The sequence below is a fragment of the Pyrgilauda ruficollis genome, unplaced genomic scaffold (assembly GCF_017590135.1).
Source record: "Pyrgilauda ruficollis isolate IOZ18807 unplaced genomic scaffold, ASM1759013v1 scaffold54, whole genome shotgun sequence".
Classification (NCBI taxonomy): domain Eukaryota; kingdom Metazoa; phylum Chordata; class Aves; order Passeriformes; family Passeridae; genus Pyrgilauda; species Pyrgilauda ruficollis.
Window position 1 is genome coordinate 7,983,378 of NW_024527044.1, and position 20,589 is coordinate 8,003,966.

At 44.7% G+C, this 20,589-nt stretch overlaps 1 protein-coding gene across 1 annotated transcript in view; it reads left to right on the forward strand.

Moving 5' to 3' along the window:
• The window catches only part of PINX1 (PIN2 (TERF1) interacting telomerase inhibitor 1), a 58,522-nt gene extending 39,914 nt beyond the window's left edge, over window positions 1-18,608 (forward strand). The window contains exon 7 of the mRNA XM_041480950.1: window positions 17,605-18,608. Coding sequence (XP_041336884.1) covers window positions 17,605-18,207 — 603 coding nt within the window. The 3' untranslated portion in view covers window positions 18,208-18,608. The remainder of the gene's footprint in view (window positions 1-17,604) is intronic.
• Window positions 18,609-20,589: the final 1,981 nt, after the last annotated feature.

Below are 20,589 nucleotides of genomic sequence, written 5' to 3' on the forward strand. Positions count from 1 at the left end.
TCCTGGAGAAGTGTTGCCATGGAAGGTGGCCTTTTATTCCTGTTTGTGCTGGCTTGTCTGCATGAGTGTCAATAGCAGCATCAGACTGGGCAAAATGAAACCTGTCAGTAGCTGCCTCCCGATGTTAACATTGGCAGCAGCTCCTCAGAACTGTTGCAGGGAAGTAGCTCTGGTGGCCAAATTCTTTCAAAATTCAGAGATTACCTGTTTGAATGGTTAACTCCTTCAGGAGAGCTCTCAATCCATTTCCAAGCTGCTGTCCAGGTTTCTTTACACGGGAGGTAATTTAGGAAAGTATCTAAGAGCTCAGGAAATCCATCACCCTTTCTCCGAGGGGGATCAGCTCTGCTCAGGTGAGTCTTGACAGATGTATTCAAAAATCCCACTATGGGTGCTCTTTTACATCAAGAGGCTCATCCCACAGGCTTTGCACAGGCTGTTGTGTGCCTGACTAAACATGGAAAGGCTTCTCCAGCTCTTTAAAAAATGCATCTCTGTTGCTTCTGTTTACAATCATTATTTCTGTACCACAGGGAGTAGAACATGGAGGTGAGACCATCGTTCTCTCCCAACCTTTGACATTCATGTTGCTCCAGGAATCATAAACCCCAAATCATGCATTCCTGCCTGTGTCCCTGGTTAAGGCTTTAATAGCTACTGGCACTCCAGGCAGAGATGAGGCTGGCAGATTTTCAGGTTTTTTCAATCATCAAGGCTAAATTACCATTTTTCTCCTTACAGTGAGTATAACCTGACCAGCCCTCAGTGTGAATCATGGCAGGCTCAGACTCTGAATCTGTAGTCTGGCATCTTAACCATTACTGTGACCCTGAACCAGCAGATTGTTGCTGTGCCTGACCGTTCCTCTGAACATATTTTAGGGAGTTAAACTGGAAAAGACATTTAATATTGTTTAGAAAGTGTGTGTGGGAAGGGGGGAGAAGGTGGGTAGGGCAGGTTGAAAGATGAAGGTGCTGGAGCACCGGTAGCAGCTGGGGGAGCTGGGGGGGCTCAGCCTGGAGAAAAGGAGGCTCAGGGGGGACCTTCTGTCTCTGCACAACTCCCTGGAAACAGATTGTAGCCAGGTGAGGGTCAGGCTCTTCTCCCAGGGAACAAGAACCAGAATCAGAGGAAATGGATCCTCCACAGAAGTAAATTCCCTCCCAAATTCTTCTTGGAAGTGAATGAGGAAACCCCCTCTGAATTTCTGGAGTCAGTGTCAGGAACCCTTCCCATTCCAGCCATATGGACTAGACTGAACCAAGTCTGGCTCCTTCCACCCTTCCAGCTGTTCTTTAATTCCCAAATGTGGCCTTTCAGAGGATGTTGAGCAGGTACCTTCACTTGCACGTTGGGAAAGCAGTGATGCCTGGCTATGCTGGGTGGGCTTTGCAACAATTACACTGTTATTAATTGAAAACCAGCTTGAATACACACACGCAAAACTTGTAACAAGAATCCCCAAAGCAGCATCCCATGATGAACTCCCTCTGAGCCCCAGCAGAGAGATAAATCCAAATTTGTGCTTTTTAACTCCTACAGATGTGCAGCAAACAAGGGGAAGACTATTAGGGAATGAAGAATGTGGTCTCTCTCCAGGGAGTTTAATCTGCCCTGGTGACTCCAGGCTTAGCAGGAGATACAAATGGTTCTGTTTCACTGCTTTGTTTTAATGTTGATTTGTTTGTAGTCTGCCCGAGGTACTAATTGGTGTTTTACAAGTAGAAATACAAAGGTGTCTGCCCTAAAGAACTCACTAACAAAAAGCACTACGGCACCGTCTTAATGACAGTCAGATTTTCTGCCTAATGAACCAATCGCTTTGATAAAATCTCTACCTCCTGGTGAATTCCCTGCTTTGATTTCCCCCTCGACTCCCATCTCCTTTTACACCTCACTTTGTATTCTTTTTCCACTCTGCTTTAAATTTTTGGGGCGGTTCAAACTCTAATCAACATTTTACAGTGCAGCTCCTGGAAAGAAAGTGAATCACCTCTTTCATTAGGAACAAACAACACGGGCCGATGTTGCAACTGTGGATATTTCAGCTGAGAAAGTGGAAGCTCCTGGCCTGGCACTGGATTTTAAGAGGGATGGTGGCCTGTCATTAGCTTTTAAACCCTTCAACATGCTGCAGTCCCCAACAGGTTGTAACATGGATGTCAGTGCCTGCATTTGCAATGCTCATACCCAGGATAATAATTGAACAATTCCTCCTCCTCAGTGATGTGTTGGCTTCTTACCACCTATGACTTAGCATGGATTCTTGCCTTTTTTCTTCAGGAGGCAAGGAGGTGTTGATTGCTGCAAAAATAGTCATGTTAATGGGTGCCACCAGCACCTTACTCTCACTGCTTCCATTTGGATGTCATTGCCACTTTTCCAGAGGTGATTTCCTCTCTGGAAGAGGGTCTGTGGCTGCTTCTTGTCTGCTTCAGCACAAAACATTTTTCTAAATGGTCTTTAGTGGTCATTTATACTGTTGTTAATCTTTTCCTGTTTCTCATTGAGCCTCGCTTCCACCTTAAATCAACACCTCCTTTTACCACAAGTCTGTTTGCATGAACGTGGTGAAAAATATCTGAGAAATCAGATTAAAGGTAGCTGGAATCAATGGTAAATAGTTCTGGCACACTTGATTTTGGGGAGCTTTGGACCAATCAGCATTATAGGGATTTCTTTTTAACCTCTATCTGTGTGATATACTGCTTTCTAAATTGTCCAACTTGTTTTAGATATGGTATTTTAGACATGCAGAAGCATCAATAACATCCAGTAACAGGCTGGATGAATGGCTGAAATACATCCTGACTTTCTAATTTTATATTATTTCATATTAGGTTCTATTTTACCCAGGTGCATTTCTTTTTATTTATCAACACTGAATTATTTTGGTTTTATTTCAACTACTTAAATGACTGCTTCATTTTTAGCCTGGCTTCCAGGTCAGTTAAAGAATAGATGATTTTTTTTTGTTGTTGTTTTTTGAACACTCACCATCCTTGGAAGTGTTTGGAAGACATGGATGTGGCACTTGAGGATGTGGTTTATGGGTGAACATGGTGGCAGTGCTGCATTGACTTTTCCAACCTTAATGATTCATGATTCTGTGATTTTTTTTGTTCTATTCCATCCTCTCTCACTGATTTGAGGCACAATCCACAGGCAGACAGCAGCCTCACAAATATGAAGTTCCTACTCTTTGTGAAAATAAATGATTGCATGAAAAGAACAGACAAATCGTTTTCCCAGCTGGGTTCAACTGTATCATTCAATGTCAGAGAATCCATATGGAGAAAAGGTGTTAAAAACTCCATAACCACAGTTACAGCTTCTATCAGAACCTGTTAGAAGCTTTATCAGGTCCAGGATCATCCAGCCACATTATCCAAAGCCACAGGAAGTGGAGCTGCTTTGCTTTGAGTTACCCCAACCATTTTTTCCTAAATGAAAAACAAAGCTCCCACCTCGGAGCAGCCGTGACCTTCACCTGTGCTTGGAATGAGTTCTTGGAGAACTCTGTGGCTCCACCCTCCTGCTTTTCTGAGGGCATTAAGTGTGGGGTAATGAAGGGAAAGAACCTGAACTGGCATTGCACAGTCACTGCAGGGATTTGAAATGGGATGACTTGGTGGTGGAGGGACCACCCAGCTCTGGAGGCAGCAGGAGGAATCAGCAGAGGGCAAACCCAAGGAAAGGACAGGGCAGTGGAGGATTAACTGGAAGGAGGCAAAGCAAAATTAGCAAGCAGATTTAAGGTGGATTTTAGAGTGTGAATGGGGGTAAGCAACATCTCTTGAAGATGGATGAGGGGACATTCCCCATCCCTGGAAGTGTCCTAGCTCAGGTTGGATAGGGCTTGGAGCAACCTGGGAAAGTGAAAGGTGTCCCTGCCCATAATCTTTAAGGTCCCTTCCAATCCAAACCATTCTGTGATTCTTTATTTCCCCTTTCTCTACACCGTTTTAATGCATCAAGCAAGAATTTCTTTGCTGTTTGGCATCTGGTTTTTTTCTCTGCTTCAGGACACTTAGGACTTCTTGATTTATTTCCCTTTTCTCTACACCATTTTAATGCATCAAGCAAGAATTTCTTTGCTGTTTGGCATCTGGTTTTTTTCTCTGCTTCAGGACACTTAGGACTTCTTGATGAGCTCTCCTGAGCCTTCCATTATGGATTTGAGACCCCAACCAACAGCACTTCCCTCTCAACAGCTTCCCACAGCTGAGGAACGGGAGTGGGCTGGGGACAACCAGCTCTGTGTTGGGCTGATACCTGACAGGAGGGGGCAGCCAGGTGGGGCTGACAGGGGGGTCAGGTTGTTCTCCCAGGTGACAAGTGACAGGACCAGAGGAAATGGCCTCAAGCTGCACCAGGGGAGATTTAGATTGGATATTAGGAAAAATGGAAAGGATTGTTCAGCCCTGACACAGCTGCCCAGGGCAGTGCTGGAGTTCCCATCCCTGCAGGGATTTCAAAACTCTGTGGGTGTGGCACTTGGGGACATGGGTCAGTGGTGGCCTTGGCAGTGCTGGACTCGGTGATCTCAGAGGGCTTTTTCCAACCTCAGTGATTCCACAATTCTGCTTTCCTTTGCTTACCTGCAGACCGCAGAGCATTAGGAGCAAATGAGATGTTGGGAACAAATTGGTCTTCCCTTTAATCTGACATTTCCTCTTGAGTCTTCATTTTGCTGCTTATTCCTGGAGCAGTTTGCTGCTGAGCTGTGATAAGCATCCCATTCCCACTCCTTTTCCAGAGCTCCTGTGCCAGGAGACTTTCCGGCTTGGAACGCGAGCACTGCCTGCGGGGTCGCCTACCTGGCAATTATTTGTATTGTTTTGTACCCACTCAGAGCTTTAACCTGCAAGTCCCTTGGGGCACAGGTTCTGTGTTTTGTGTGGTTCACTGGGCAACCATAGAGCTCTTCACTGCCCTCAGGGCATTACACAAAGTGTTAATAATAAAATCCTAGGAAATCTATCTGGAATTGCAGGCACGGGGATTTTCTCATTGTTGTTTTTTTGCATTGCTGCAGAATCTTTATGCAGTTCCATAAAGCTCGTGCTTGGTGCAATGAAAGACAAGTGTGCATTTAAAACTCAACCAGGTCAAAACCAGGGATGCAGTCATCACCAAAACAATTTAAAAAAAAAAGGAAAAACACCTCTGCTCTGGAACCAGGCTGGGAGAGCTGGGGGTGTTTACCCAGAGAAGAGAAGGATCCAAGGAGAGCTCAGAGCCCCTTCCAGGGCCTAAAGGGGCTCCAGGAGTGCTGGAGAGGAACTTGGGACAAGGCATGGATGCGCAGGACACAGGGAATGGCTTCCCAGTGCCAGAGGGCAGGGATAGGTGAGATATTGGGAAGGAATTGTTCCCTGGGAGGGGGGTGGGGGCCTGGCACAGGTTACCCAGAGAAGCTGTGGCTGTCCCTGGATGCCTGGAAGTGCTCACAGCCAGATTGGACAGGGCTTGGATCAACCTGGGCTAGTGGGAGGTGTCCCTGCCCATGGCAGGGGGTGGAACTGGATGAGCTTTAGGTTCCCACCCAACCCAAACCATTCCATGTTTGGGAATGTGATTCCATGAAAAGCAGAGCAGAAATGCAAAGGTCAGCCATGGAAAGCAGCCCAAAGGCAGAGAAGTCCAAGGATGGGTTTGAAGGTGGAAAATGAAGCTCCTTACTCTCAGGACAGGAATTCAGTGTAAACCCAAGAGCAGGTTGGACAGATATGGATGTGAAACAAGAATAAATCAAATGTTTTCACCTTTAATATTTGGGAGATCAGGACTGTATTGCCCATGAGCGGAAAAGCTAAGATCCTGACTGTGAGGCTACAAAGTGGCTCAACATTATAGGATCAGAGAATCACAGAAGGGCTTGGGTTGGAAGGTTCCCTGAAGATCACGGAGTTCCAGCCATTCTGTGGCTTTTTATCAGTTTTGAAGGACAAGACCTCTCCCCTTGGACACTTAAGATTTCCTTTGCCACTGAGGCAAATTGGGAAATTTCTATCCTGTATGTGCTGATCTGAGCTGTTCTCTCCTCAAATGACCTAAGGTTAAACCAGGTGAGTTGTTCTACAGGTTAGCAGAGCCAAATTTGTGCCAGGGATTGCAGATTTCACAAAGTGACCATGAGGATCCTTTGTCCCAGGTCACAGCAGACGTGCTCTGTCTTGCTTAGGCTGCAGGGCTGGGTGAGACATTCTGGCACTCTCAGGCTCCAGGGATTATCCATAAATTAGTGCCAATTGCTCCATTACAGGTTTTCCAGCTGCTTTGTGGCTGAAATGTGCTGTTCACTTTCCTGTTCTCAGTGGGGATCGCCTCAGTTTGGTGTTTCAGGAGAGGATCAGTGGTGGGTGGATCTAAAATCAGAATTTCGGAGTATGCTCATCATTGTTGACCTACTCAAGGCTGTAAAATGTGGAGATTTAACCACATACTTTCCCCCCTCTTTCCTCAACATTATTCCTTCTCTGTATATTTCAAATGCTATCTTTCTCCATCCCAATAACCATTCAAACTGATAATTTATCCTTTTCTTCCCTTTCTTCATCTTCCTTTATGCTTCCTTGGCTCCCCAGCAGCATTCTGCTTCAGCCTTATTAGAAACCTTTGTCTAATTGCTTTGACACCTTATTTTTCAGTATTGAAGGGATACCCAGGACTCATAACACTTCCTAGGAAGTGTGCAGGAGCCTGGAAGAGCTGTCTTAACAGTAGGAAGCTTCAGGAATTGGAAATATTTTATTTGCTGCTGAAATAAGAGCGAGGCTTTAGGCTTTCCCTGATAATCGTTACCATTCCCTACAGGCTGTTGTGGGGTGTGTGGATGGAAACCCAAGATTAGGTTCTGTCCTTGTCTCCTCCAGCAGTTTTTTTCATCCTAAATGATGTCATTATTTGTGTTGCATCTTGCTCATGGTTACAGTCATCCTGCCTTTCCTTCCTTTGGTGCTCCGTTGCCAGAGTTAATTTAGAACCAAACTATGAGCCTTTCACCTCCAGTTCTGAGATTTATTGTAGTGTTCTCTGTGTAAATACTAACAACTGGTCGTGTTAATGAGCAGGGAAAAGCAGCAAAGCCTGGAAATCCAAATAAAGTCAGAACATTTTACATCTTCTTTAAAACACAGCGTTCACCTTTGCTTTTGTGCTGTCTTGGAGGAGAATCTGTGCCTCCAGGAACTTGGAAGCTGCAAGCGAGCACAGAACAATGCAAGTCTCTGCAGAAATGGGGCTGTGATAACTTGGCTTTTTTGGCCTACATTTCTCAGTGGTTATTATTTGTTAATTATGTTGTAGAGTGCTCACAAGTGGGCTAATTGCTTCCCCAGAGAGCTTGCAAGGAAATGATGGACAGAACAAGGGCAGGATGTTACACATCTCAGATAGCGAGAGGGTAAGGTAGGACACGGGCAAGATGGGTAGGGAAACACTTGGAGCAGCATTTTGAAGCTGAGAGGAGAAGAGTTGTGTTGGTTTTTGGAGGGGAGGATGAGTCCCAGTTGGAACTGATCTGAGGAGCTGATTGTCAGAAGAGTTGTTTAAGGAAGCACCGATACTAAAGGCAGAAATGAAGAAGAAATGCAGGAATTTATTAAAAAAAAAAAAAAAAGGCTGCAGAGAGGTTGTACCTGGCTAGGTTGTAGTCACTGGACTGTGCTCTGTGAATCCTTGAAAACAAGGATAAGATCCTCATGAACTGTAGGCACACTGCATGAATGATATTCCTTAAAAAATAAATCCCATTCCTCAGACCAACTCTTTTCTTCAGACCATTATAGATGGGAGAGAAGGAAAAAAATGTGCATACACAGCCCTACTGTATTTCAAATTTAGTTCTCATTCTTGCTGTTTGTATTTCTGCATCTGTCTTTTAGCCTGCACAGGAGGGCCCTGCTGGTATTTATGGTGTTTCTTGTCTGTCCTGCCCCAGATTGTGAAGTTCTGATTCATTTCCCTGTGCTGAGTCCCCCTTCACACCTGCTTAGAGGAAAGGAACCAAACCTCAGGAAGGCACACTAAAAAGTGACAACAAAGTGACACAAGGTATTTCTTGGGCTCCTGGGCCACTGCTGGTGCTAAAAAACAGGAAATGTCTGTCCCCTTGCCCAGAGGTCTGAGCTGGTTTGGATCCATGGATCAGCTCTCCCACAAATCACCCTCTCAGATCAGAGGAACAGAAGAGGCTCAAGTGTCGATTTTTCTTTTGAGAAGCATTTTCTGAGGGGAAGGGGAAAGGAGAGAAGCTTTGGTTTAAATTACCTGCTTCGAATGCTCCTGGAAGCAGTTTATTCGTACACAGATCTGATTTTCCACATTTATTATTAGAAAAGAGCCAGAAGAGGAGTTTGACATAGGCAGGTGTTGTTTTCAGATTTCAAAGCATGTGCGGTTTCCTCTGCCAGAAGCCAAAGCTGTGATGCTGTGACTGTGCTTGCTCTTGGAATTGCTACCAGAACTCCTTTCTCTCCTCTGGGTGCTTCTAATGGTTTTCATTCCATTCTTTCTCTCAGCATCCCAAACCTTCAGAGCCCTCATTGATACCTTTGCTTGTATTCACAGTCTGGCTGGCCAAGCCCACTTGTTACTTCTTTTGGGTTCTTCTGTATCTGTGGAGCACAGGAAGAAATCCTGAACTCAAGAATCAGTGAGGGTTTGGTCTGAATCTTTAATAGCAACTGCCCATTCCACACACATCACAGAGGGATAATAAAAAGTGCACAGGAAATGTGGAGAAGGCTTGGATTGCTTCTGAGCATGGCACAGTACCCACAGAACTGCGGACAGGGATAGGCATGACTGTCCTGGACTTTTGAAGACTTTTTAGACATTTAGTGTCTGGATTCAGGATTAACAAAACAATTTGCATTGATTTGCATCCTGGGCTGATCCCCAGTGTCGGCAACAGGGGACAGGAGGATTCTGCTGCTCTGCCCTGCTCAGGTGAGACCCCATCTGCAGAGCTGCCTCCAGCCCTGGGGCCAACAGCAGGAGGACATGAAGGTGCTGGAGCAAATTCAGAGGAGGCCACAGAGATGTTCCAAGGGCTGGAGCCCCTCTGCTCTGGAACCAGGCTGGGAGATCTGGGGGTGTTCCCCTTGAGAAGAGAAGGATCCAGGGAGAGCTCAGAGCCCCTTCCAGGACCTAAAGGGACTCCAGAGGAGAGCTAGAGAGGGACTTGGGATAAGGCATGGAGGAACAGGACACAGGGAATGGCTTCCCACTGCCAGAGGGCAGGGAGAGATGGGATATTGGGAAGGAATGAGTGAGTGTGAGTGTGGGGAGGCCCTGGCACAGGCTGCCCAGAGAAGCTGTGGCTGCCCCTGGATCCCTGGAAGTCTCCAAGGCCAGGCTGGATGGGGCTTGGAGCAGCCTGGGACAGTGGAAGGTGTCCCTGCCCATGGCAGAGCATGGGACTGGATGAGCTGCAAGGTCTCTTCCAACCCAAACCATTCCATGATTTTTCTCCTGCCCACTCCTTTACAATACAGTATCTGAGACTTCTGGTGATTTGATTCCTCACAGATCTGTCACAGAAGTGCCGCCAGGTCAGGTGTGTGTTTGATGTCCCAGATCCAGGTGCACATGAGTGGAATTTGAGGATTATTTCCATCTTTGTTCATCTGGGATACCTCTGTGAAGGATCTCAAAGCACCTTACAAACACTTTATGAAACTCTCAGCTCTTCTGTGAGTTTCATGCCGTTGATCAGGCATGTTCTGTGCTTTGATAACCTGTGCCAGAGCTGGAGGGAATAACTTCTCCAGGGTTTCCCAGCAGCTGGGAAGAGAACTTTGGAAATGTGACCTTCCCAGTCCTGTGCTCGCTTTGCTGGACTGTACTTCCTCTGTTATTCAAGGTGAGAACAGAACAGTTAAAATTGATTTAAGTGCTTTTTGGGAAGATGAAGTCACTGTGTTTGGATCTCTGCATCGTGCCAATGGAGAGATCCTAGGGGAAATCTCTTTTAGTAGTTTTGTTTATATCCAGTGTAAGGCACAGATGTAATTTGCAGGGAAATGTGAAGGAAGAGAGGTTGTGCTGGCCTCAGCAGAGGAGCTGGAGTGGTGAGATGACACAGGGATATCTGAGTGTCTCTCAAGATATGAAAAGGATTTTCTCTGCCATGTGCTGAGTTTTTTTAACTCATTCCTTATGTGCTTTCAGCCTTCTGCACCTCTTGAGAATTACCCCATAGTGTGTATTCCCCCTTAGCCTCAGCTCCTGGACTTTACTCTCTGCCTTTGTTGTGCAATAACTTAAATAAATTGTGTTATTTTTCCTGAAAAGTGTAAGAACAGTAGGAGGAAGTGTGTGTGTGTGCCCTGTGGGACACAGTGCTGGGATTCCCAAGCTGCCCTTGGAAATACAGGTGCTGTGGCCTGAGCAGGATCTGCTCAGGACAGCTGGAATGAATCCCCAGGACTATCCTTGCAATCACGTCCCTGGCCAAAATTTAATCCGTTGCACTTTTGCAACCCTGTTGTTTCCTGTTCCGCTGGTGTGTGCAGGCTGGAGGCAAAACCTGGCTGAGTTTGTGAATCACAGCTTTATTGTGAAGCTCCTGTTTCACTGATGGGATCAGGCTGGGCTCCAGCTCATCCTACACCCCTGGAAATGGATTGTTTGTATCACAAACAAATGGCATTTTGCATACCAGGAGTATTCAGCAAGAGAGATGGGATTTTTCTGTTGTGTGAATTAAAAGAATGAATGAAAATTGCTAAAACTGGCCACTTGCTGAGGTACAGGGTGAGCTTTTGACAAAAATATAAAACAGAAGGATGAGACAGACTGGGAGAATTTGGATGTGGTTTTAATAGAAACGCATCACCACAGAATTTAAAACTGAATTAAAAATGGAATCAGCAAATACAAGGTAAATGAAAATCAAGCACCTGTAGATTGCTGCAGTGGGCTGAAATGGGGGCTGTTATGTGTGATAAAACCTCATTAGGATGTGGTGCCACATCCAAGGCCAGGCTGGATGGAGCTTGGAGCAGCCTGGGATAGTGGAAGGTGTCCCTGCCCATGGCAGGGGGTGGAATGGGATGGGCTTTAAGGTCCCTTCCCACCCAAACCATTCCATGATTCTGCAATCACAATAGGGATATCCTGAAGGATGGTAAAACCTCTGTCTTTGGAGGTTTCCATGACTCCACTAAAAAAAGTGGCCTAGCACTCACAGTAGTTCTGCTCCAGAGGTCAATGATTCTGTTAATAACCTCCAGATTATTTTAGGCATAGATTTACTAAAATAAAATTCCTTGGCCTTTTGATTTCTAGAGAAACAATCTGCTCTTTTGTAGTTGCAAGTGTAGCAAAAATGGATCCATGGAAAACATTTTTCCTTGTCCTCTTACCATTAATTACTTCCTTACCTCTCTTCTTGTCCTTGCTGGGTTAGAGACAGCTGATGGCTCGTGTGGAGTGTAGAAGTTAATATCAACTGCAAGACACAGCTGATGTTTCAACATATTCTGGCATAGAATTTATTTTATCAGAGTCAAAACAGGAAAGTGCTTCTCTGTAGTAATTGGAACTTGTCCTTTTAACAAGTGTCATGTCACCCAGGTATTGGACATTCAGGATTCTCATTCCGTTTCCTATCAGTGGATTCAGTGTTCTGTTGGTACTCAGGATAAATCATAGTAAAATTAAACCTTCCTATGGATATGTGGTGTGTTCTGGTGATTACACCACCATGGCCAACAAAAAACAGAAGTTGCAGAAGACCTGAACTTTTACCACTTTTGTCCAGGTTGAGTATCCCTGCTTCTCATCTGTTTCATTAAACCCTCATTTATTTTAACAGGCTGCCCATGGAAGTGGTGGGAATACCATCCCAGGAGGGATTTAAAATCTGTCTGGATGTGGCACGTGGGGACATGGGTTGGCAGTGCTGGGGAATTTTTGGACTCAATGGTCTGAGAAGGCTTTTCCAACCTTAACAATTCTGTGATTACCAGGAGGTCAAATTGTATCCCCTGCTTAGGTTTTTCAAGCATTACAGGACTGAAAGATGCTTCTGGAGTCCAGATCCCACATTTTCCATTCCAACCAAGGATTAACTCCCCCTAACACTTCCCTGGTAGTTGTCTGAGTTGTTTTCAGTGGTTGAGACTCCCAGTGGTTGTTCAGGCTTCACAAATATACTGATTTCTCCTACTGGCAAAGTTTTCCTGTGGATAATTTCCATCTGCTGCTTGTCCTTTTCCTCATGGGGCAATTGTCCTGTTTTCCCTTTGCATCAGCCCTTTCTGTATTGGGAGCCTGGTCTCATCACCTCTTCACAAGATGCTGTCTGCAATAAACCAATTTTAATCAGGTAAATTAAAAGCATTAGAGCCTCCTGGGTACCTGTTCTGATGCCAGAACTGACTGCAGAACTGATGGTATGTGGCCATATTTATGCATGTATTTATTTTAATCCTGCTTAAACTCATCAGGCTACAGGTCTTTGTTCACCCTCTCGCCTGTTTGATCCCAATCCAAATGTTAATGCTTGTACTTAACTTGAAGTTGTCAGCTCCTTAAAGCAAGACTCTGTCAACGTTGATGTCTGCAAAGCTCCAGAGTGACTCTTCAGGAATTATCTGCAGCCATTCCTGGGATGGAAAGATACAGGTGTGCTCTCAGCTCTTGTCTCTCAAGTTTTGTGCACTGCATGGGGGTCCTACCATCCTCTCAGTGAGGATCTGAAGCAGCAGGAAGAGAACAGGATTATTTTAATCTTATTGTTACAGTGTCTCAGCAAGGAGGTTGGTAAGAAAGGCAGAACAGCAGTGGCTGCATTTTAAAGCTAAGAGCGATCCTGTGTTTTCCATGGAACTCTGGCTCCATGTGCTTCATCCAGCCCACTTTTTGTCATTTAAGTGAGATCCTACTGAAATAGCTTAGCTTTTTTCTGCCTTTTTGCTCATCCCTTCTGGACTTTACCTTTTGTGTCATTTTTGTGAATCAGATTTCACAAAGTCATTGTGAATTAGTACCAACAAAGCAAAGTCACGTGAAATTACTGGGCTTAAGTAATAGTAGTTCATATGCAGCAGACAGAGGTGGTATAAGAGATTATTTTATTCCCCTGTTTTAAGATTTTAAGTGCTAAAAAGGAAATACTTGCATTCTGAAGAGGAGAGGAATTTCTCTGAATTAATCCAGGCTGCTTCTCTTGCTCCTGTATGTTGTCAGCACCTTTTGCTTTGCACATGGTCTCACTTTTCCTCCCGGGTAACGTGCAGGTGCAGTCCTTATTTTTGAATATTAATTATAATAATCCCAGAATGGTTTGGGTTGGAAGGGACCTTAAAGCTCATCCCATTCTTACCTCTGCCATGAACACTTTCCACTAGACCAGGTTGGGTTTCAGACCCATTTGATTTCATGAGGTGTCTAAATCCTTCTCCCTTTAGGCTTCTCTTCTTGTTTTCACTGATGTGAATTCCTTTGATAATTAACCATAACCCCCTGTTTTTTCCTTTCACTAAATAACTGAAAGGTGCTCTGAGAGTGGGATGCCCTAGAGATGCAATCCTGATCCTGCAGGATTCAAGGGAACCAGGATTTCCCTCTGTAAGTTTAGTGTACTCCCTTAATGATTTAATCAGCAAGCAAAGAAAGGCAGAGAAAAACACGGTGGTACATGGAGTGCTTTATGTCCTTTAGATTATTTTCCATACATTTCACTAATTACATAAACAGATGATATTTACAGGGAACTTCTGCCTGTAATTGACCTTCATCTCTTCCTGTGCACTTCCCAACCTCTCCTTGAATTTTCCTATTGTTTCCTCTTACTCATTCCACATTTAACACCATGTTTCAAGCAGTCCTTTTGTTTTGCTTGGGACCATCCTACTAAATCCCTATTCCCAATTCCTTCTAACTTCATCTCCTCAGCTTGATTTTGTGGGTAATTTTGGAACCCATGGCATGAGCAAACATCATTTCCAAAGACCAATCTTCAGGTTTCCCTCCAGTTCCAGCACAATTGCTCTTTCCCCATTACCTGATCATCAGTTCTCTAGAGCAAGAATATTTTTTTTTCTTTCTTTTATCTGTTGAAAGTTTTGTCTTTCAGAAGTTTCAGCAGCACAATCCACTTTTAGGGATATCTGCCTTATTTTTCTTAGAAATTTGTCTCTGTGTTGGGTCAAGCAGGGGAGGAATTGCATAAACTGTGAGGGGTTAGAGAAAACCCCTGCTTAGAGTTCAGCAGTGTTCCCATGGCTGCTGGGACAGGTACACTATGGAAGCAGGAATACCTTGGCATTTAACAGCCTTCCAGGTGATTTATGGTTTTACATAAGCTTTTCCTAAACTCAGAGGTTTTCTAGGGTTGGCACCTCTTTGCTTGTCTCTATGCCCTGTTAGTTCTGTGCTCAGTGGGCCATGGTTATTAAAATTCTTATCAATAAAGGAGTTTCTGAGCAAGGTTCTTATTTTCTAAACTCGTACATACCTTTGTAACTCCTCTGCTTAACCAAAGGAACATTTGTTTTTATGCCTAATGTACTTCATGAAAAGAAAGACGTGTAGAGTTCAAGTAATATTTGCCTTCAATTACAGTAATTAAGTTGTCAGGACTTGAAGTCACCAAGGCAATGAGAAAATCCTTTCCTGGTTGGCCAGGGGTTATGGGTGTTCTGAGCCCAAGTGTGTTTTACACATCGGGGTGGGGAGGGAAATGGTTCTGGCTGAAAACCTGGGAGTCTGTTTGTCCTTTTGCAATCCAGGGTGTCAAAATCCTGCTGTGGGGGGAAGGAAAATGACCCTGTTTGCCTGGGCTTCAGCAGGGCCAGGGGAGTGATTGTCCCTCTGTGCTGGCACTGCTGGGGCACCTCCAGTGCTGGGGACAGCTCTGGGACCCTCCCAAAAAGAGAGACCTGAAGGGGCTGGAGCGTGTCCAAGGAAGGGTACAGAGCTGGGGAAAGGGCTGAAGCACCAGGAGGGGCTGAGGGAGCTGGAAAGGGGCTCAGCCTGGAGAAAAGGAGGCTCAGGGGGGACCTTTTCACTCTCCACAACTCCCTGACAGGAGGGGAGAGCCAGGGGGAGTCAGGCTGTGCTCCCAGGGAACAGGGACAGGAGGAGAGGAAAGAGCCTCAAGTTGCACCAGGGGAGGTTCAAGTTGGACATCAGGAGGAATTTCTTCATGGAAAGAGTTGTTAAACATTGGAAGGGGCTGCCCAGGGAGGTTTGGAGTCCCCATCCCTGGAGGTGTCCAAGGAAGGCCTGTACATGGCACTCAGTGCTTTGGGCTGGGTGACAAGGATGGTCACAGGATGGACTTGATGGTGTTGGAGCTCTTTTCCAACCTAAATGATCCTGTGTTGACATGGGATTCTCTGTTGGTTTAGGTCTTAATAAAAACAGGTTTAATATAAATATAGCTCAACCCATTTTATCCTGGGAATTCTGTCTTGTTAAACTTCTGCTGCAGCTCCCCTTTCAAATGTAACCTGCGTGGAGATGTGTGGATACATCCTGTTTTTCCCCGTGTTCCACATCCCTTTTCAGGCTTCTTTGCCAGAAGTCAAATAGTTTCAGTTACTTCATAACCCTTCAGGAACACTATAACATATCCCTACAAGAAAAGTCCCTAATTTTGATAAGTGCCCACACAAATATCACTGGAATCTCAAGTGCAGCCTTACTTTCGTTCCACTGGAATAGCTCTCTTGAAAGCAGATGGATGAGGAAATCACCACTCGTAATGCATCACTAATGACACCAATTTTTGCATTCCTGCTCATGGGAGTAAAGGTTATGGATGCATAAGGAGCCAGACCTGGAAAACCTTACTCACAAACCCTAATAAACCCTGCTTCAGCCAGCAAGTTTAATGATGCCCTCAAGAGAACCACGTCCCTTATCTGCAGCATCACACAATAACTATAAAGTGTTGAGATAAGTGGGGTTTTATCTCCCAGCTCTCTGCTGGCCTTCCCCGGGTATCAGGTTGTGGCAGTGAAAGTGGCTGTGAAATCTGACTGCTCTGATTTGGGCAGGCGGGATTCAGGATGTGTGGGCAGAAGGTAAGAGGGATGCTCTTACCCATCCGTGCATTTATGAATGGAAAATCAGGGAATTATCTCTGACTGTAATCCCTGTGGATCCCCTTTCCTTCAGGAAGGAGTTGTAGGGCAGATGTTGGTGAGAATTCTACATCATCCATCCCAGCTTTTTCCATCCAGAGGGGGTACCTGGTTCCCTGTGGTGTGTATAAGGCTTTAAAAAAACAATTAATGAGCTGAGGGAGCTGGGAAAGGGGCTCAGCCTGGAGAAAAGGAGGCTCAGAGGGGACCTTGTGGCTCTGCACAACTCCCTGATAGGAGGGGACAGCCAGGGGGGATTGGGCTCTACTCCTAGGGAACAGGGACAGGATGAGAGGAAATGGCCTCAAGCTGTGCCAGGGGAGGATCAGGTTGGACATGAGGAGGAATTTCTCCATGGAAAGGCTGGTCAGCCATTGGAAGGGGCTTCCCAGGGCAGTGGAGGAGTCCTCACCCGTGGAGGTGTCCAGGGGGTGACTGGATGTGGCACTCAGTGCTCGGGGCTGGTGACAAGGTGGGGTCAGTCACAGGTTGGACTCTATAGTCTTGGAGCTCTTTTCCAACCTGAATGATTCTGTGATTCTGTGAAAATTTGGGGCATTTCCAAGAGCCATTTGTGACTTTTGCCAAGCAAAAGGCTATACCACAAAGGCTTTGTTTTGAGTGCTTTGGTATGTATGTGAACAAGCCTTAATTTCAGCTGCCTTTTTGGTTTGTTTCTTTTGTAAATGTCAGATAATTTAACAAATTATACATTTCCATCTTGTGGCATTTGTTGCTTTCTCAGTCAATTCTCTTCATGCCATCCATAACATCCTGCTCCAGAGCTGTACTTTGCTTTTAGTTTGATATTTCCTTTCTAGAAAGGAGACTCTTCACCTGCAGCTGGAGATGAGCAGCTCTTTATTTCATGTCTGCAGAAACCTTGTAAGATGTAACCTGTGATGTTGTTTGTGCCATCTGATAACGTGTGATCAAATGGAGCCTGTTTAAATAACAACATCTGGGACACCCTGACAGCAGAGCAGCTCTGAAACAAACATTTCCAAAGATCAGATAAGATGGAAGAGATGCCTCAGTGCTGGATTGCTCCCTGGATTACAAGTTCTTTGCTGAAGAGTTATTCCAGGCATGGGATTTCCTTTGTGCCACAGGCTAATGGATTGCAGTGGATCATTTTTCATGCTGGTTTTTGTCTTGCAGAGACATGTGCTTTGTAAAATCAGTGTAATGTACTAAGTATGGCAGTGGTAGACATGAGTTATGTAGGAGTAGGTAAACTAAGGAACTCAAAACAACTGAAAATTGTCTTGGTTTGTGTTCTCTTGCTGCCTTCCCTCCTTCCACCTCTTTTCCCTAAACCTACAGCATCTTTCACATTAAGGGCTGCCTCAGTTCCACCCAAATCTGTACTTTCACAATTAATTTTCAAAGCTCAACATTGCTTTTCAGTATTTTCCTTATTACTGTGCAAAAAACCAGCATTGTGTTTAAAGCCATGACTCCTGACTCACTCCTGCTCCTCTCTGTTCCCTTGCAGGAGGATATTGCTGATCCTGACTCCCAGGAAGAGAAGGAAAGGAGCAACTGTCTCTCCAACCCTGGAGATGGCTCCAATACAGTGAAGAGTGCTCTCACTGTCCAGGAATATTTTGCCAAGCGCATGGCAAAGCTGAAGGGATCCCAGCAGGAAACAGAACCAAAGGTGGATCATTCCAGCCCAACTGCTGAAGAAGCTGTGGAGCCTTCAGAAGAGCTGGAAACCAAAGTCAAAAAGAAAAAGAAGAAGCACAAGAAAGATGATGAGGCAGAAAGGACAGAGGACTGTGAGAAACCATGGAAAAAGGCTAAGACAGGGAGCTTGAATGGAAAAGAACTGGATGATCCACTAAATGAATGTCACAAAAGGAAAAAAAAGAGGAAACATAAAGAGGAAAACAAAGGAGAAAACATCAGTTGTGATGAAAATACGGGCAGTGGAGAAACTTCTGTGGGAATGTGTGAGGGGGAAGAGCTCAGCGCAGAGGAGCAGGAGGAAAAGCAGAAGAAACGCCACAAGAAGCACAAAAAGCAAAAAGAGGAGACAGGGGAGTGTGGGGAAGGAGCACCCAGAAAGAAAAAGAAGCACTGCAAGAACTTTTAACCCTTTCAGGCTCAGGGGTGAGTCTGTGTTAGAGGAGGCTCTGTGTAAACACAGCACCAGTCCAGGCTTGGACACTGCTCCTGCTCCAGCTGGGGCTGACTGGATCTGAACACAAGCTGGATCTAAACACAGGCTGGATCTAAACTCAGACTGGATCTAAACACAGGCTGGATCTAAACACAGGCTGGATCTAAACTCAGACTCTTATCTAAACCCAGCTCTCCCAAGGGAAAACGTGGTGACGGGCCAACAGGAGCTTCAGTGCCACTTTCAAAAGGGATCCACGTGGAGGATCAACACATCAAGACTGTGAAAGGCAGGGGATGACTTTCTGCTGCTTCACCTGACTGTGTTTTTCTCAATCCAGGAAAAAAAAAAATAAAAATCACCCTAGTACTGCCTTTTTATTAAAATTGTTTTCACTTGTGAGAGCCCAGCTCTGCTTCTGGAAGCAGGAGGGAGTTTGCAAAGCTGTTTGTGTTTTTTCATTGATTTTTGCAAAGTGGTGTCTAATTTTTACATTCATCTCTTTTTACATATAAAGTGATTGTTGTTTCTTCCCAAAATGCTTACTCTGATTAAAAGTTTGCTCGTGAGTGTCAGCACTTAAGGGTGAAATAAAAAAGACCTCCCTGTGCCTCCAAACCATTGTCAAACAGCTGTAACTTTGCACCAAAGCTAAAGGAAATGTGTATTTACCTTATCATTTATTAACCATACCTAAATCTTTGATTTCCAGGCACTACTCAGGATCTCTTCACTGGTACTTATGGAATCCAGAAAGCTGCCTTGGATGGAGCAAGGTTTTTTCCTGAAATTGGGAGACCAATTGATTTTAAAAGCACAGTCAGATTGCTGTTGCCATTCACACACTGAAAACTTGCAGTTTGGATTTATAACCAAACTAGAGCTTGTTTCTCATTGTAAGCCTGGAAATAAGGAATGCTGGAACTGGGCACTGCCACAAACAGTTTTGTGGGAGATCTGAAACATTCAGCATGAATTTTGGCATTTTAATGTCATTTAGAGCTGTCATGAGAGATGGGTGAGCTTGGAAGTGGTGGAATGGGAAGAAGGATTCACTTTCCTGGTGTCCTGTTCTGATATTTCTTTGACCACAGCAAACTGACAGCACAACCCTGAACACCAGCCAGTTATCCTGGCAGAATCCAGAATCCAAATCCATGAACTGCTCATTTCATCCAGGCCTGGCTGGGTTTCATCAGTGTAAATCTAAAACATCCCATTGGCCGCTCTGCTGGAGAAAATGGGTACATTTTTATATTGTCTCAGCTCAGCAGAGTTGCTTAACACGGTCTGAGGAACATTGTCAAGATACAGATGTTAATTGGGAAAAAAATTTCCTTAAGCTGCCTTTATTGTGCAGTGGAGGAAGCTCCATCTGCAGCACCCAGACCACATGGATGGTTTGGTTGCAGCTCAACTCCTTTTTTAAAGATCTCTTGGTTTCCAAAGCACCTTTTTTTCCCCTGCCTTCAGGACATGCTCATTCACTGCAGCAAAATGAAGTTTCACTTCTTACACAGGAGAACAAGATGCCTTTCCCTGGATTTCACATGCCAGGGGTTTTAACCCTTGTTGCATCTCCTGTTCAGGCTGTACAATTATTATTCACCATAATCTGCTTGTCCCTGGCTTCCTTAAATGAAATACCACCAAATACCATCAGTTATTGTCAAACTGGGAGGAAACTCCATGCTTGAGGTGAAAAAATCATCTTCTCAGTGATAGAAGACAGCAAAATAATGTTTTATGTTAAACTGAAGCATCCCTCCTGATTTCTTGCTCACCACAAGTTGGAATTTTTGTTATTAGAATCCAAAAGCCTGATTGTTTCCAATGATTATTTTTTAACTCTTAAGCCAACTGAACTTTACAGCCTCTCTGGGATTTCAGTTTAAAAAGGTGCTAGTCAAGGAATAAGGTTTCCTTCTCCAAATACTGCTGGGCTTGTTTGTTTGTTCCCTCTGTGAATTTTCATGTGTTTCTGTGTGCTCATTCTTGTGGGTGCTTGGCCACATTCCAGTGTCAGTTACAGGAAGAATAAAACCAGGAATAAACTTTTAAATTTGTGCTGTTGCTCCTGTTAAACTCAGGATACCCAAGACTTAAACCTGGCTCAGATGAAGTATCAGCTACCAATGGAAGATTCTCTGTTTCTGCAATAAATACACAGCACTTTATCCTGGGAAATGTGGAATTTTAATGTGCCCCAAGCTCAGCATGTGGTTGTAGGAGGGGGAAATCATAATAAATAAATAATCATAAATCATAAATTGCTTGTATTTGACAGAAACAATTGATTTAACTGTTCTGCTCTGTGTTTGTGGTCAACGTTACTCAGTGAAAAGCTCTTCTTAC